The sequence below is a fragment of the Salvia hispanica genome, chromosome 3 (genome assembly GCF_029641045.1).
Source record: "Salvia hispanica isolate PSC_SH4W2 chromosome 3, Shi_PSC_v1, whole genome shotgun sequence".
NCBI classification, from domain to species: Eukaryota; Viridiplantae; Streptophyta; class Magnoliopsida; order Lamiales; family Lamiaceae; genus Salvia; species Salvia hispanica.
In genome coordinates, this window is record NC_142694.1 from 12,724,927 (window position 1) to 12,740,057 (window position 15,131).

General features: G+C 39.0%; 4 protein-coding genes across 5 annotated transcripts; 2 read left to right on the plus strand and 2 right to left on the minus strand.

Moving 5' to 3' along the window:
• The first annotated feature begins 476 nt into the window (after nucleotides 1-476).
• On the plus strand, nucleotides 477-2,457 carry LOC125215175 (zinc finger protein JACKDAW-like). Its single transcript, XM_048116515.2, has 3 exons — nucleotides 477-936; nucleotides 1,017-1,416; nucleotides 1,502-2,457. The coding sequence occupies exons 1-3, from the start codon at nucleotides 789-791 to the stop codon at nucleotides 2,163-2,165; spliced, it is 1,212 nt and encodes a 403-aa protein (XP_047972472.1). The 5' UTR covers nucleotides 477-788; the 3' UTR covers nucleotides 2,166-2,457.
• A 1,536-nt stretch (nucleotides 2,458-3,993) lies between these two features.
• Nucleotides 3,994-7,200, minus strand: NF-YC10 (nuclear factor Y, subunit C10). Its single transcript, XM_048115716.2, has 4 exons — nucleotides 6,583-7,200; nucleotides 5,045-5,129; nucleotides 4,404-4,445; nucleotides 3,994-4,306 (listed from the first exon to the last, which is right to left on the minus strand). The coding sequence occupies exons 1-4, from the start codon at nucleotides 7,183-7,185 to the stop codon at nucleotides 4,224-4,226; spliced, it is 813 nt and encodes a 270-aa protein (XP_047971673.1). The 5' UTR covers nucleotides 7,186-7,200; the 3' UTR covers nucleotides 3,994-4,223.
• A 184-nt stretch (nucleotides 7,201-7,384) lies between these two features.
• On the plus strand, nucleotides 7,385-12,862 carry LOC125214616 (serine/threonine-protein kinase GRIK2-like). Of its 2 annotated transcripts, XM_048115714.2 has the most exons (13): nucleotides 7,385-7,636; nucleotides 7,788-7,982; nucleotides 8,169-8,563; nucleotides 9,166-9,240; nucleotides 9,309-9,353; nucleotides 9,515-9,589; nucleotides 10,111-10,198; nucleotides 10,280-10,404; nucleotides 11,051-11,146; nucleotides 11,809-11,875; nucleotides 11,959-12,074; nucleotides 12,153-12,231; nucleotides 12,319-12,862. In XM_048115714.2, the coding sequence occupies exons 3-13, from the start codon at nucleotides 8,231-8,233 to the stop codon at nucleotides 12,468-12,470; spliced, it is 1,251 nt and encodes a 416-aa protein (XP_047971671.1). In that variant the 5' UTR covers nucleotides 7,385-7,636; nucleotides 7,788-7,982; nucleotides 8,169-8,230; the 3' UTR covers nucleotides 12,471-12,862. The 2 variants fall into 2 exon arrangements, with proteins under 2 accessions (XP_047971671.1, XP_047971672.1); XM_048115715.2 differs by lacking the exon at nucleotides 7,788-7,982.
• Nucleotides 12,863-13,419: 557 nt separating this feature from the next.
• On the minus strand, nucleotides 13,420-15,131 carry LOC125209254 (peptide upstream protein). Its single transcript, XM_089069463.1, has one exon. It carries the CDS (start codon nucleotides 14,987-14,989, stop codon nucleotides 13,589-13,591), a length of 1,401 nt encoding a protein of 466 aa, XP_088925589.1. The 5' UTR covers nucleotides 14,990-15,131; the 3' UTR covers nucleotides 13,420-13,588.

Here is a 15,131-nt window from a genome sequence, read left to right on the forward strand (position 1 = left end):
GATCTGAGATTGGTTACGTTACCTTCACCTAATCCTCTACCTTATAGTAGTAATATTTAATTTCACACGTACATATTACACCGCATCAGTATAAATTACAAGTATTGACAAAAATTCAAATATACTACTACTAGCTTTACTTGAAAAAGTTTCAAATGCATATAAGAAAAAATTAACTAACTAATTGTCGTAATTATCTGAGCAAATTTGCACTTCCTTCTACAGGAAGAGAAGTGGTAGACCTGATTTTGACCTCCGTCCATTCTTATAGTCCCATTTTGATTCGATACGAATTTTAAAAAATTACTATATTTGAAATTAACTATAAGACAGCGAAATGGGAGTGAGGAATTACATACATACATACACCAATATATACATTCAATAATTACTAATCATTGTTAGTAAAATTCAAATTTCGTGGTAATCAGTGCCCCTTCAAATATATATACACATAGATAGAGATATATACATAAAGAGAGAGGGTGGTCCAAGGAGAGTCCATCCTGACCGACTCTTAGCAGCAGAAGCAGCCATATACGATAAGGAGAGAGAAACATACACCTAAAATATTCTCTCCTCTCTCCTCATCACCTCAGCTCACCTAGGTTTTCATGGCTAATTGCTTTCCTTCGTCTTATTTTCAGCAAAATATGCAAGAATAAGTAAAAACGTTTGCCTCCACTTTGCCTTGACCCAAAAACCTACACTCAAATAGTGTTTTTATCCATTTCCACCCAAATTCTTGCTTCCTCACACACATAACAAAACTAGAAATTTGAAAGAGAATGATGTCGATTAACGACGAACTATCTTCGGTGAATCCACCTCCCCTGAGAGGGCTCATTCAAGAGCAATTCACCATCAACCCCACCAATCCAAACCCTAGCAATATCAATCCCTCGAAACGGAAGCGAAACCTCCCCGGAACACCAGGCAAGAAGAGCAAACACACCTATTTATATTTATATTTATGTTTATTGATTGATGACTTTGATGATGATGGTAATATGCAGATCCGGATGCGGAAGTGATAGCGATGTCGCCCAAGTCTCTGATGGCGACGAACAGATTCGTGTGTGAGATCTGCAACAAGGGTTTCCAGAGGGACCAGAACCTGCAGCTGCACCGGCGAGGGCACAACCTGCCGTGGAAGCTGAAGCAGCGGAACAAGGAGGAGGTGGTGAGGAAGAAGGTGTACATCTGTCCCGAGAAGACATGCGCGCACCACCACCCGTCCAGGGCTCTCGGAGATCTCACCGGGATCAAGAAGCACTACAGCAGGAAGCACGGCGAGAAGAAGTGGAAGTGCGACAAATGCTCCAAGAAATACGCAGTCATGTCTGATTGGAAAGCTCACAACAAGATTTGTGGCACCAGAGAATACAAGTGTGATTGCGGAACCCTCTTTTCTAGGTCTACTATCATCACTTCCTCTTCTTCTTCTTCTTCATCATCATCTTCGTTGTTTTCTGAGACTAACGCTAACAAAAAAACGCAGAAAAGATAGCTTCATCACGCACAGAGCCTTCTGCGACGCGCTGGTGGAAGAGAGCGCGAGGTTCAGCAACAGGAACGGGCTAGTGATGGATGCTTTCCAGAACAATAGTAACAATAATGTGGATTTTTCTGGGGTTTTCGAGCCGGGGAGCCAGATTAACCGGTTCCCCTTGTGGCTGGAGTCTGCAAATTATCCGAATTCGTCTAACGAAAACACTTTCTTGAATACTAATGCGAGCAGATTGCAAGAGGAAATCATCCACCAACAGCTGGACTCACAGAGCCAGTGGCTGAGCCGGGGGCAGGAGGAGGAATCTTTCCTCGGAGGAGTGCTGAAAGAGGAAGACAACAAATCAAGTTTGTCCCAAACTCCCTCCTCACTTTATTACACTCACCAAGCAGCAGCAGCTCCCATGTCCGCAACTGCATTGCTGCACAAGGCGGCTCAGATGGGCTCCACTAGAAGCGCGGCTGGGTTCGGCCTCATGAGCCCTTCCTCCTTCTCGAGCTCGGCCCGTGGGAAAGATGATCAGGGAAGCAAGAATCAGAGGGTGATGGAAGGGGAGAGCAGCCTGACTCGGGATTTTCTCGGGGTCGGAGGGAAGGAGTTGAAGTCCAATTTCTTTGCTACGATGGAGATGGGCCATTATAACAGAAATCACTGAGGTGAAAAAAGAATGGTGGATTCGATTTTGAGGTGAAAAGTGAGAAGACAAAAAGCTTCCAAACAAGACATGCAAAACAGAATAGATCGATCTTGTGAACTGTCAGAAGAGAGGAGGGTCCTCTTCTTATTTCAAATTTGTGTTGCATTTGTAGAAAGGTTATTTTTTTTTTGTTTTGTTTTTATTTCTGTTTTTTTATTTTAGTGGAATTTTAGGGTTTCATTTCTTGGACCACGGATGTTTGTAACGTTCTGTTAAAGGGATTATTCCATGTGCCTTCAGATTTAACAAATTTTCTGTCGTTGGTAATTTTAATTGACTGTGTGTGACATCTTATCAGTGTGTGTGTGTTTTGTTTGTGAAGTAGTAATAGTGAAATTATGCGACTTGTGCTTTATTTGAATAGTGATGGAAGCGTCATGTGCATTGTTTTTTTTATTGTGTACTAGTAGTAGTATATTTTGAATAGTGATGATATTATTATGGCTTGATTTTCCTTTGTGATTTTATTGTATTGTCTTTGTCCTTTTCCTTGTGGATTGTTAGAATGGTGTTGCATCTTATGCTTTATCTTGTGGACTATGTGCAACAATAAAATAAAGTTGGAATAAACTAAGAAAACGTAACCACCCTTCTTAAAATTTGATACTATATGGCAATCTTCCTTAGTTTTTGTTTATATAGGGAATTTATATTCTTTAAATATCAAGATGCGGCTTGGTTGGCAAAACATTTCTCTTCATCTATTAGTATAGGGTTTAATATGGAAATCTATTAATGATCACATTTTAAGGAAGAAGGAAAAATAACTTTGGACCGAGTGGTGGGTGATAGTTTTCCATTTCATAATTATGAGTATTGGGATCAGATTCGCCAAGATTCACTTCAAATTAATGAGACATCTTTTTACACAAGTGTGATTTGATCAATCTCACGATCAACATGCCAATTACACTTACAAACACAAACTAATAACAAATATCAAAACTTCAGATCTATACAAGATAAGACTATATCTATTTTATTACAAAAACAAAAATGTAAAGAAGTACTCTACTACTATCTAAAAGTGTACACATTTCATAATGAAGGCTTAGACACAACACAACCATAGTCTCCACAGATCTACAGAAGACTGCTATCATTTACCGAACAATCGCAAATGAGAAAGAAGAAGACACAAACCATCTTCACAAACCACCACAAACCCTAACCTAGCCGTCATTACCGAACTAACTACTAAGGTTCTTACGAGATCAAGGAGAGAATGAGATATTTGGTGTGGATAATCAACGTGTAGAGAAAGAAAGGAGTTTAGTTTGACTTTCTTCTTAATTTAAAGTTAAATGAGTCATTACTAATTCTTAAGCATATAAAAAATCTCTTATGTTTTTATTTTGAAAACTGTTTAATATTAAATGGGATGTCCCAAAAAGAAAATTGTAGAAGAGTTTGAGACAAAGTATTACTCCGTTGTACATAGAGCTTACATAGATGAAGGCATGAAGCTGATCGGAACCTAATTAATATAGTAGTAGAAATTTTTATATTTCAAATTAGAAAAACTACTTCCTCCATCCCACAAATTTTATCACACTTTGACCAAACACGAATAGTAAGAAATGTACTGAAAAGTGAATTGAAAAAATTAGTGGAATGCGAGTTCTACTTTTATATAGTACTGTATTAGTTTTATAATAAAATGTGAGTGAGAATAAGTTAATGGAATATGAAGTCCACTATAAAAAATGGTAAAAAGTGAAATGTGACAAATTTTGTGAGACGGACAGAAATGGAAAAATGTGCCAAACTTTCGGAGGGAGTAGAATGGAAAACACTACCCAGATTTATGATTTCTACCAGGAGGAAGCTTGCATTTTTTCAATAAAGTTAACAATAATGTAGCCGCAAGCTCATATAGCTATAGAAAAAGAAAAAAATGAATCACTCAAAACAAAAAAAAAAGAGCTTATCTTCTACAAATTCTTCATTAGAATTTGCCACTTAGAAAATGCAGGCAAGAAAGAGACTGGTGAAAGATTGTACACTCAATCCAGATTATTTCTCCTTAGCCTTCGTCATCTCAGCCTCTTCCCCTAGTGCTAAAGCATCCTTCGCCTTCGTCTTCTCAGGAACAAAATCTAAGAGCACAAACAATGGCGATGCGAATTAACTCTTAAGAAAGAATTAGACAAACACCAAAACACGAGATCAGTGTACTGAAAGGAAGAAAAGTACCGGAGATAAACTGAAATCGCTTCCGTTTGGAAACTACTGAAGCTGTACACAGGATTAAAAGCAAGTCAGGTATAAATTTAGTTAAATACAAATATATGTCGATTGTAATGCACTATTTCATCTCAAACAGTTACTAGTTGTATTAACTTCAATAATATTTGTACCAAACTATGTACAACGAACTCATCTTCAGTTAACACTAACAAATTACTTATTCCTTTGCACTGGCTCATCCGCTGTCATCCTGTGAGGATCTCTTCTCAGTCACCGTACCAATAATAGCCTCACACAATTTGCTAGTGAAATAGCAAAATGAATGAAGAGTTCCAATGGTGGATGATACAATTTATGTGAGATACCATTTTAAAATCATTTAAATTACAATCTTGAGGTGGTAGAGCAACCTAAAGATTGTAATATAAATGATAAAACGGTAGCAACCTCAGTTGTTACAACTATAAATGGATTTTCAAGGTGATGTATTGTGCACTTTGAACTCCAGAAAAGGAATAACAGACAGCAACACCATGCTTATTCTTAGCATTCAAAATGCATATGAAGGCATAGTAGCATGTATCATGGACGAATGATGCTTCACTTTAAAATTAAAGGAACAAAGTAATAGAAAGAAGAAGCATTACACAAATGATTGTAAGCAATCTGTTTTTTCTTTTCAAGAAATGCGCAAGCATATGCCTCCTTGCAGAAAACTTGAAGAAACTTCTCCTGCAACCACAAGGCCAGTAACACATGAAAAATTAAGCCCAGGCAGTTCAGTTTCAATACCTTAGTAAATTTCAGATATTTAAAGGTCAATGACACTTTATCCAACAATTGAACAGTTCCTCAATTAATACGAAACTCTTGTCATATTAGAGAAATTTAAATTCCTTCTCAAAACACCATTCATGTATGATGACACCTGATGTTATATACAATGAAATATTTCTATCCTTTGGCCCATATTGGGAAGGGGATATTCAGTAGTGTTGATCTTATATTTCTATCTATTCCATCAAACTGGACTACTGGAGCTGTTGGATCATAGTATATAACTCATCCATACAAACTCGATGCAAAAATAACTTCAGTGAGAAGACAAATCAGGTATAAATTTAGTTAAATACATTGTGGCAGAAGCGCAATAATTGTTCAGAGAAAGGCAAAACAATTCCTTATGTCTTATATTAATTGGTGTGTGGTATAGGCTTTTTACCTAAACGTGAACTGATCGGAAGGGAGCAGAAGTACACAAATGCGCACATAAACAGAGGTCAAAGGGGTTCACTCTTTTCTCTTTCTATTTTCCCCGGATATAGAGTTAGAGATTTGGGCATTAGTTATACAACGCACAACTAAAGTTGCATAATTTTTGTAATATCGAATAAAAATGACCTCAAAACCAAAATAATGCAGAAAAAAAAAATCAAATAATGCATTCAAGTTAGCATGTATAAAAGCTTCATCTCTACTAAAACTGAATTGTCTAGGTTATCCACGTGCATCATGAATGTGTCGTCTTGATTAAATGTATTCACTAACAGTTAAGAGTCTATGCCGAATTAGACAACACGTGTCAAGAACTCAGATGACCTGTAGCAAATTTAACTTAATCTTTCTCAAAATGAGATCTGTAGCAATTAATGACAATAACACGACACTAGAAACAGCAATAACACGAGCATTTTGTTCTTTCACTAAAGTTCTAACTACAATGCTCATATACACTGCCCCAATCACAAAAAGACAAACCACATCAAAGACATAATGGAGCAATATCTGCATCTTTATCCACATTTCATATTCGGGGATGCCAACCTCACATACGATAAGCAGCATTCATGTATTTTCCCCCTCGTATCCCCAGACTATAGATTGGGTTAAAATAACACGTACTCTCACCTTGCCATACCTCACTAGAGACTATCAAATCCAGCAAAGGGAGATACATAGATCTTCGGCTCATGGAACAAATTCTACCCTAATTTTATCTGATATATAAAATCTAAATTCATGAGTTATGATAAGCAGTTCGAATTGCTCAGCCTCAAATCTTCTAAAAATGTCAATTAAGTAGCACAACACGTATTTGCATCAATGCTAGAATTTTTTGCAAGCAAACCCTAACTCCTCGAAATCAGAATTCAATCAAAAATTAGAATTCAATAAACATCCATACCGAAGCTTTATTGATGACGAATACCGCCTCCTGGAAAAACTTACGATCAGGATTCTCGACCTTAGCAATCCGATTGATCCGCTTCATCGGAAACACATACTGCGCGTTCTCGCCCTTCTCCTCCGCCTCCGATTCGTCTTCCTCTTTTCTACTTCTCTTTTTCCCCTTACTCTTCGCATTGTCCCTTTTGCCTTTCCTATTAACGCTATTTGGCTTCGTTTCTTCATCTTCATCTTCCTGTTCCTGTTCCTGTTCCTCTTCCTCTTCCTCTTCCCCTTCCCCTTCCCCTTCCCCTTCTTCTTCTTCCTCTTCTACCTCTTCTTCCTCTTCTTCGTTGCTCGAGCTCCTCTGTTCTACTCCGTCGTCCTCCGCCTCACTGGAATCCGTGGCCTCATCGTTTTCCGATTCCACACTCGAGGACGGAACAACGGATACTTCCGTATCCTCGCTGGAAGCATCGCCATTGGCGGCCTCCGTGATTCTGTTTCGGCTTCCGTTGCTGCTGTTCCCGATGGTTTTAGGAGAATTCTTTGTTGTGGCGGGGCTGGTGGAATCGTTGTTGGGGTTTCTGTTCCTCCCCGAAGGCAATTGCTTTCTCGCCATGGTAGAAGATTGAGAGTGTTTGGATTTGAGTGGGAAATATATTAAAGAAGTGCAGCATGCGCGCGGCCCCACTAAACATGGGCCGGATTTGACTAATCTGGGCTTTTCTGAATGACTTTTGGGCTTAATTTGAATAACCCGTAATTAAGTAAAGTTTCTAAATATTGATTTATCTTGGCACGTTATATTTCCGGTTTTGCCCCGACGATCTCTCCACTACAAATTCCCACCGTCGCTTCCGGCCTTCACCCCAAATCCTCCCATCTTTCCGTTAATTCGGACAAAACCAAGACGAACCCATCTCAATCATCGGATCCCGCCGTCAAATTTCCACAAAGTTGCAGAGAAATATCCTCCGATTTTTGAATTGAGTCAATGAGAATCAGCTCGCTGTTCGCTCTGTTAGCTAGGCTTAATAGCAGCCGTTGTTGACACAATCTCCACTACGCCTGTAAGAGACGCTACTTTTTTTCTTTTAAGTCTATTGATTTTACTGTCACTTGTTGAATTTGAGTTTTGGTTGATGTAGAATTACCAATATTCTGGATGCAAAGCCTTTTTTTTTCTTCTCCCTTTTATTCTGAAATTAACTTCATTTTAAGGGGTTGGCGTCCATTGCGTTTTGACTCTTTTGTAAATTGGAGCACTAATTGAAGTGAAGTTTAAGCGATGTCGGCCTTGAATCGCATATGGATCAATTTTTTCAATTCCTTATTTCATTTTGCTGAATGGTATCCTCTGGAATAACGTTGCTGACTGGGCGCCTGAAGCCCACTTGGCCTATTTCTCTAGACAAGGTGAGAACTTTATTGGCTATATTTGAATTTACTTCAATTAGAACAACAAATTGGAGTCCTTGAATATGAAAAAGTTATAGTTTTTCCTATTCCATGGTCAACATTATTCAAAGATTTGTCCATCTGCCTTATTGCTGCTTGCTAGGAGAGCATATTGTCTTATCGTTTTGATGTCTATTTTTTCAGGTTTTGCAGTTGAGAATTATCTTAGAGTGTGTAAATTCTTGGGCCAGAGTTTTGGTACTGGGATGTTCGCTAAGAGGAATTCGATCGAGAAAGTGACAGAAATGGGCTGCTGTGGGTGTTTTGGTTTCTCATTTCTGAAAAGTCCCAAGAAGGTGACAAAACCCACCAAGGCAACTAGCAAGAATGTAAGTGAGGAGTTATTGTTGCATGATGATCCCGAAGATGAGCAGGGTAGTAGTTTCCAGGATGATACGGATGGGTCTGGAAATGCGGATGACCTTGACTTTCAAAGCCCAGCAAAACGATCACTCGAGATTCTCACGAACTTGATTCAACACGAGTTGATATGTAGGGAGTTCCCTGTTAAGGAAACCGACAGTGTCGTTCGTTCGGAGGTAAGTTGCAGAGCAAGTATTGATTTGTGCCTTTTTCTCAAGCATATATGGATCTTGTGCTGCTATAACATCTCTGGATGTGAGGATTTGAACTGAATCATCAACATGATACAATTTTAACTAGCTAGACTGTTCCAATACTTTGAAGCTTTTATATGAAGTATGGGGAAAATATGCAAGGTTTTTGTCCTTTAAACCCAAAATACCCCTCCTTACAGAAAAAACTTAAGTTACTTAGAATAAGTAGAAGAAGAAAAAGACGAAAGTGTGAACCTTTCCCATTGAGTGTAAGTAAGCAATCACTGGAATGTTTGGTTATCGACTTAACATGATGGTCTTATGCTTCATGCTGAGATAATTTTACCTGATATTGCAAAGATTACTAAAGTAAATCAGAGAAGCCTAAATGTAAGCCAATTGTCTGCGGAAACATTCCCAACATGCGGGGCAGTAAAACTTCTGGCATATATTTATTTTGGTAGAGTGGTTGGCCATGTCATTTTGTTCTGATCTCATTCAAGTGGATCTCCTTTATTAATGCAGTGTTTTAGCCTGCATTATCATCATTGATGCAAAGCTCATATTAACTGGTTTACGTCCAGGATGAAAATGGAAACAAGACCATTAATGAATATGTCCGGGTGCGGAAGATTGGCGCTGGTAGCTATGGGAAAGTGGTGAGCATATAGTTAGGAGATTATAGCTTCTAGATATGAAGTTCTGAATTAAACATGTTATTGTGCAGGTTCTCTACCAAAGCCGTTTACATGGAACATATTACGCAATAAAGGTGGTGTCTTCTCTCATGTTTGCTCAAGTATTTTGCATTATTTTTTCTGCAATTAAATGTGTTATTTTATGAATGCATTTTCCTTGTTTTCAAGGTGTTTATGAATGATAATAAAAACCTCTAATACAAATAACCATCTATTCTCTATTTTTGGGTACCAGATCTTTCACAAGTCTCATTTATCAAAGCTGAGAGTTTCACCCTCAGAAACTGCATTGAGTGATGTTCGTCGTGAGGTATTGATGATTTATTACTATGCGTTCTGAAATTACTATTTCAGGGTCAAAAGCAGGTTGAGTGTACACTTCTTAAGCTATGTGTCGGTGAAATGGAAATCTAATCTAGAAACTTTAGCTAATAGAGATCAGTATCATTTGAATATTAGTTTGGTCCCTTGCGTTGATGCAACTCAATTTCCATTGAAGCTATCATGAATGTGTTTTTAGTAGAGCTCTGCAATGTGAATATAATAAATAACATTTCATTTGCCCCTACTCTAGTACCAAATTAATTGACCACATCATCTTAAAGCTTAAGTAGTATAGTGTGTGGGCTGTTAAAAAACAAGGTAATACTTATTTTCACGTTCTTCATTATTGTTAATTTGTCCTTTAGCAGGTAGATTGATGACCCTCTTAAATATTTGTTCTTGATGGTTAGCTCTCAGTTTGAAGAAACTACTCTGGTCTTACTTTTGTAACCTTAATATTATCTAATTCTCTATGTTCTACATGATAACGAGTTTTTATGTTTTTAGGTTTTAATCATGAAAGTGCTGAGTCATCCCAATATAGTCAATCTTGTCGAGGTTATCGATGACCCAACGGACGATAACTTGTATATGGGTATCATATGCTTTTCCTAGTTATGCCCTCTCCCTAAGTCAATATTTGTTGTTGTTCAACCAATTTCCTACTTTTGTGCAGTTCTTGAATATGTGGAGGGCAAGTGGGTCTTTGATGGCGCTGGTCCACCTAGCTGTCTTGGAGAAGAAACTGCACGGAAATACATACGTGATGTAGTCTCTGGTTTGATTTACCTCCATGCTCATGTACGAACCTACCTTCCCTAATAAGTATAATTCTAGAAATCATATATCAGTGAAAATCTCAGTCAATTGTGCTTGGTGTATAGTATGCATGCAATTTATCTTCCACTTCACTATATGCTAATATCAACCATGAAATAAAGTTCCTAGGTTCTTGTATAAATTACTGATCAATGTTAACTTGTGTGAGGAATTAGCAAAATCTCGCCTATAATAGATTTTCTCGTTTAAAATTTACAGACCTCTCCAAGGTCTTCTAATCAGTTTAGCTAATTTTTAATTTCTTCAACTAGGATACTTAACTACATTATGCTTTAGTTGTTATCAAAGTTTCTTAAGAAATTGATATTTTCTGTTGATGATTCGATGTAGTTCTTTTGCTTGGTAAGATGATTGTGTTGTTTGTTGTACTACTGCTTACAACTTTTTTCGTTTCAGCGTTTTAGTTAAGAATCTTAAGATGAGATTGGATATTATATAAGCCGATGCTCTGCTATTGCCAGTGTTGTGCTAATTTATGGTTGATAAGTTTAACCTAGTGTACAATGGTTACTTTTTTGCCATTTTAGTTCTGTTTAGCTTTTTTGCTGCTCACTCAAATTCTCAAGCGCTTTCACATTGCGTATGATTTATTTCCTGCAATCAACAGAATATAGTGCATGGAGATATCAAACCTGATAACTTACTAGTCACAAGTTCTGGCACAGTCAAGATAGGGGATTTTGGCGTCAGCCAGGTTTTTGAGGTAAATGATTTTTCCTTGTATATATTTCTTTGTTTTCAGCATTGTGTTCATATGTTTGCTGGAGAGCCTCGGTAGAGATTTTGTTTCTCCTGAACCTCTGTCCCCCCCTGGACAACTAACAGGGGGCACAACATGATAGTTTATGTCTTGAGCTGTTATTCAGCCATCTATGAATTTTTTCTGTGAAAATATAAAGTCGTGAGGCTTAAATTAATGATAATAAGTCTAGCACCATGGGCAAAATTTTAGACCTTTTGATTTCTCCTGCTCAAGGACATGGATCTTGTCCGCTTCCTATTTGATTACTTAATAATGCTATGCTCGAAATATTTGTAGATCCCTTATGAAGATGTCAAACAAAACCAGGCTCAGGTGTAGTAGTAATATTGCTTTGTCATCTATCTGAAATTGAAATTCAACCTTATGAAAAGGTTAAACATCGCATATAACTGAAGCAAACGAACTGTGGGGCTTCAGTCTGACCTATGCCCATCCTGTGGCTGTACGCTTGGTTAATAGGAAAATCATTTGCCATCATGCTGAGAGTGTTCTTGCTATGTTTAAACTTTATGTGACTGCTATTTTTACTCTCTTTGCAAAAAAGCATTGCCCTATTGACATCAGCTACTGTTCTTCTCTCACATGCTCCCTTTTATATATAGGAAGACAATGACGATCTTCGACGCTCTCCAGGAACTCCTGTGTTCACTGCCCCTGAGTGCTGTTTAGGTTTGTGCTCTCTCTGTCAGTGATGGGTCTGGTCAGAACTACATATTCTAATTGTCTTATCATCCAACCCATGCCATATGTAGGCCTAACCTATCATGGAAAAGCTGCCGACACCTGGGCGGTTGGCATTACTTTGTACTGTATGGTTCTGGGGAAATATCCATTTCTAGGGGAGACGCTTCAGGACACTTATGATAAGGTATGGTTTGTGATGCACGTATCTTTTGAATGCCATTTATGTTGGCATGTTGTGTGATTACAAATTATGCACCCTCAGATTGTAAATAGCCCGCTGTTGCTCCCTGACGAGATGAATCCTCTCTTAAAGAACCTAATTGAGGGCCTTCTCTGCAAAGGTCTGTCTCTGATTTTAAACATGTTACTGTTTTTGAGGACAGTTCAACCTTGTTATTCCCTGGTTCACCTATGATCTTATTATGCAGATCCAGAAAAAAGAATGACGCTAGAGAATGTCTCGCAGCATGATTGGGTCATTGGAGAAGACGGGCCCATCCCTCAGTTTTTGTGCTGGTGCAAGCGCAAGAGACTGCAGAGAAACGCATCTGATGGAAATGGAACAGAAACTCTCAGTTAACGACACTAACTGGGAGTATCGTGCTGCTGCCATTTTTCTTGTGGCTATTCTGCTCATAACAGTTACTCACTTGGGTAATGATCTCCAGTTACGTATGTGGTTTACGAAACACGAAGATATAAGTAATGGGCCTGTTAAGACTTGGTGTGTAGGTTGCCAAGAACTAAGTACGTCTGAGGCTTCTTTGTTAACACTTTTCCGATTTCTCGCTGCACGGGGAATTTTCCCTATAATATTAAGAGCGTATTTATCTTCTCCGATTAGCTGGTTTTCCTGATCTATATAGACATGTACATATATTTCGGAAAAATACTAGACTGCACCTTTGTATTTAAGTAGTTTTTGTGCATTCTATACTTCATAGTATTTATGAACATTCGTTTGGTTGATCATTCCATACTTTGAGGTTTCTTGTTGCTTGCACACTGGCTTTCATTTAATTTATACTCTCTGTCTCGAGGAAGTTGAGTCATATTTCTTTTTGGATTGTCCCAAGATAGTCATCTTTTTTTAAAAAAAGATTACCCTCTTTTCATATCGTACTTATTTTTACTTTATTCTCTTAATTTATTCTTTTCGCACTTTGACATCTATCACATCCATTTGTAAACAATGTATCCAAAAGATATGCCCCATGGGAAGGGGAAGAGTACTATTATTTAGTACTCCACTTTGGAATCACGTGAAATCCAAGACTGACTAAGATAGTACTACTAATATCAATAAAGCTAATGAAATATCTTAGAGATATTGTATTTATATTTGAGAACCGATCGATCAAATTGTGCCACTTAGCACTAGGTCTTGACAATATGTTTGTGCTTCTTTACTGTGGCTTCCGAATCTTAAGTTTTCATCATAACCACCAAAAATCATATCATAAAGTTTGTATATAATGTTTACTTATTTGTATCGGATAAAACTAACTTTTAAACTAGGGAGAGGCATAAATCACAAAGCAAACAAAGCAACACATAACATATAGCATCTCCTCCAGCAACGACAAGAGGGAATTACACATTCAACACATTACATTAGATAGGTGGATTTCTACTCAATCCGCCATCTCTCCACACTTTATTCAACAACAACACAAACAACACACAAACACAAACCAGTCACTCTCCGAACCACTGATGGGCATAGACACCACTCTTCCTCAGACTTGTAAAAAGGGTGGTGCAGTTTCCCATCATCATCGTCTTAGACTCTGCACTGTCTTCGCAGCGCAGGAAGACTTCATCAACGCGACATATTGCTCCACTCTTAAACATGTCCACGAGGATGTTGAGCTCCACAGACTTGGCATTCATCATGAGGACTACAAAGTCTCCAGCGCCTACTGTTCCATCGAACCAGCTAATGAAGTCGAAGGCTTCATCGTGCAAGGGCGCAACCAGATGCTCGTCCGAGCTCAACTCTGTGACAGTAGCAGCAGCATCTCCGCCAAGAGCAGGATAGTACACGAAGTTGGTACCTGGGTCCGTTACGTAAGATGATAGGACCGAGGTTTTATGATCCACAACGAACTTCTGCAGAGGTGCGAGGTGGTTGGAGTTCGACTTGTAGTTTTTAGATATTTTTGCAATGCTCTTCTTTGCAAACTCCCCCGCCCCAATGTTGATGAAGACCAATTTGTTCCTCGAGGAAATGTTCATCAAGTCTGGCAGGTACGAAAGCTCTGGTTTGAATAGCCCGGATCTAAGGGGCTCGATGTACTTCATGAAGGGCTTGTTCGTTGCAACCGACGGACAATCAGCAGGGAGACGAAACTCCTCAAAAGAAGCAGAATTTTCAAGCCTTTTCTTGAACACCACCACAGAGAAAGAACCAAAACCACATAACTGGACCACATCGGAGCTCTTCAAGAACGATGCAACAGTAGCAGCGGACCTAACCAGGCCGCCTGCGTAAATCCTCCAGCCTCCCACGAGCATAGCACCGGTCCCACCCGGGCGCAGCACACGCTCGATCTCCAGCACTAGGAGAGCCGGGACCGAGACCCTATCAAGATCTCTCGAGAATGCAAAGTCGAAACTGTCATCCTCAAAGCCGAGCTCATACAGGAATCTCCTCTTGAAAAGGGAGAAAAAGGGGTGCTTGTCAACACCCAAGGCGCTGGTCAATCCCAGACCACGCAACGCCACGACAGCCGAGGAAGATCCCTCCCCAACACACAATGCTCTTGCACTCGACTGCAAGAGCTTCTTCCCCATCAGCTCCTCAAACACAGCTCTAACCATATTCTCACTTTCTACGCAAGCTGCTGCGGCAGGAGCCACGAACACAGGAAATGTGAAACCCGACGGCATATTAGTTCGATTGAGACCGGGGTTCGGGCCCACATTCAAAGGGCATTCGTCTATGTTGGACAAATTGGGCTCGATTAATCGAACCTCACGGGCCATTTGCATCATAGAGATAACAATCAGTGCTAAAACAAGCATAAAGGCCCTCAACAACACACGCCTCACAATCGGGCCACGGAGCAGTTGCCATTTCAAGAGATTCAAGTCCATTTTCTCAGAATCAGATCCAATTTCCCAAATATTTCAAAGATGCAGATCGATTACGGTAAAATTGAAGAAAAGGGGCAAGCAAAAAGCAGGAAAAACACAAACTTTAGCGAGTGCAAAACCTGGAGGAGGTGTGATTTCCACC

What these genes read in the sequence shown, in the direction of transcription:
- LOC125215175 (XM_048116515.2), top strand. Translation starts at nt 789, where the DNA reads ATGATGTCGATTAACGACGAACTATCTTCGGTGAATCCACCTCCCCTG. An exon ending in AAACCTCCCCGGAACACCAG is followed by an intron (nt 937 to 1,016) that starts GCAAGAAGAGCA and finishes GGTAATATGCAG; the next exon opens with ATCCGGATGCGGAAGTGATA. An exon ending in TGCGGAACCCTCTTTTCTAG is followed by an intron (nt 1,417 to 1,501) that starts GTCTACTATCAT and finishes AAAAAAACGCAG; the next exon opens with AAAAGATAGCTTCATCACGC.
- LOC125209254 (XM_089069463.1), bottom strand. Translation starts at nt 14,989, where the DNA reads ATGGACTTGAATCTCTTGAAATGGCAACTGCTCCGTGGCCCGATTGTG.
- NF-YC10 (XM_048115716.2), bottom strand. Translation starts at nt 7,185, where the DNA reads ATGGCGAGAAAGCAATTGCCTTCGGGGAGGAACAGAAACCCCAACAAC. An exon ending in GATTGCTTACAATCATTTGT is followed by an intron (nt 4,446 to 5,044) that starts GTAATGCTTCTT and finishes TCCTGTGTACAG; the next exon opens with CTTCAGTAGTTTCCAAACGG. An exon ending in GCGATTTCAGTTTATCTCCG is followed by an intron (nt 4,307 to 4,403) that starts GTACTTTTCTTC and finishes TTGTGCTCTTAG; the next exon opens with ATTTTGTTCCTGAGAAGACG.
- LOC125214616 (XM_048115714.2), top strand. Translation starts at nt 8,231, where the DNA reads ATGTTCGCTAAGAGGAATTCGATCGAGAAAGTGACAGAAATGGGCTGC. An exon ending in TGAGTGATGTTCGTCGTGAG is followed by an intron (nt 9,590 to 10,110) that starts GTATTGATGATT and finishes TTATGTTTTTAG; the next exon opens with GTTTTAATCATGAAAGTGCT. An exon ending in TGCCCCTGAGTGCTGTTTAG is followed by an intron (nt 11,876 to 11,958) that starts GTTTGTGCTCTC and finishes TGCCATATGTAG; the next exon opens with GCCTAACCTATCATGGAAAA.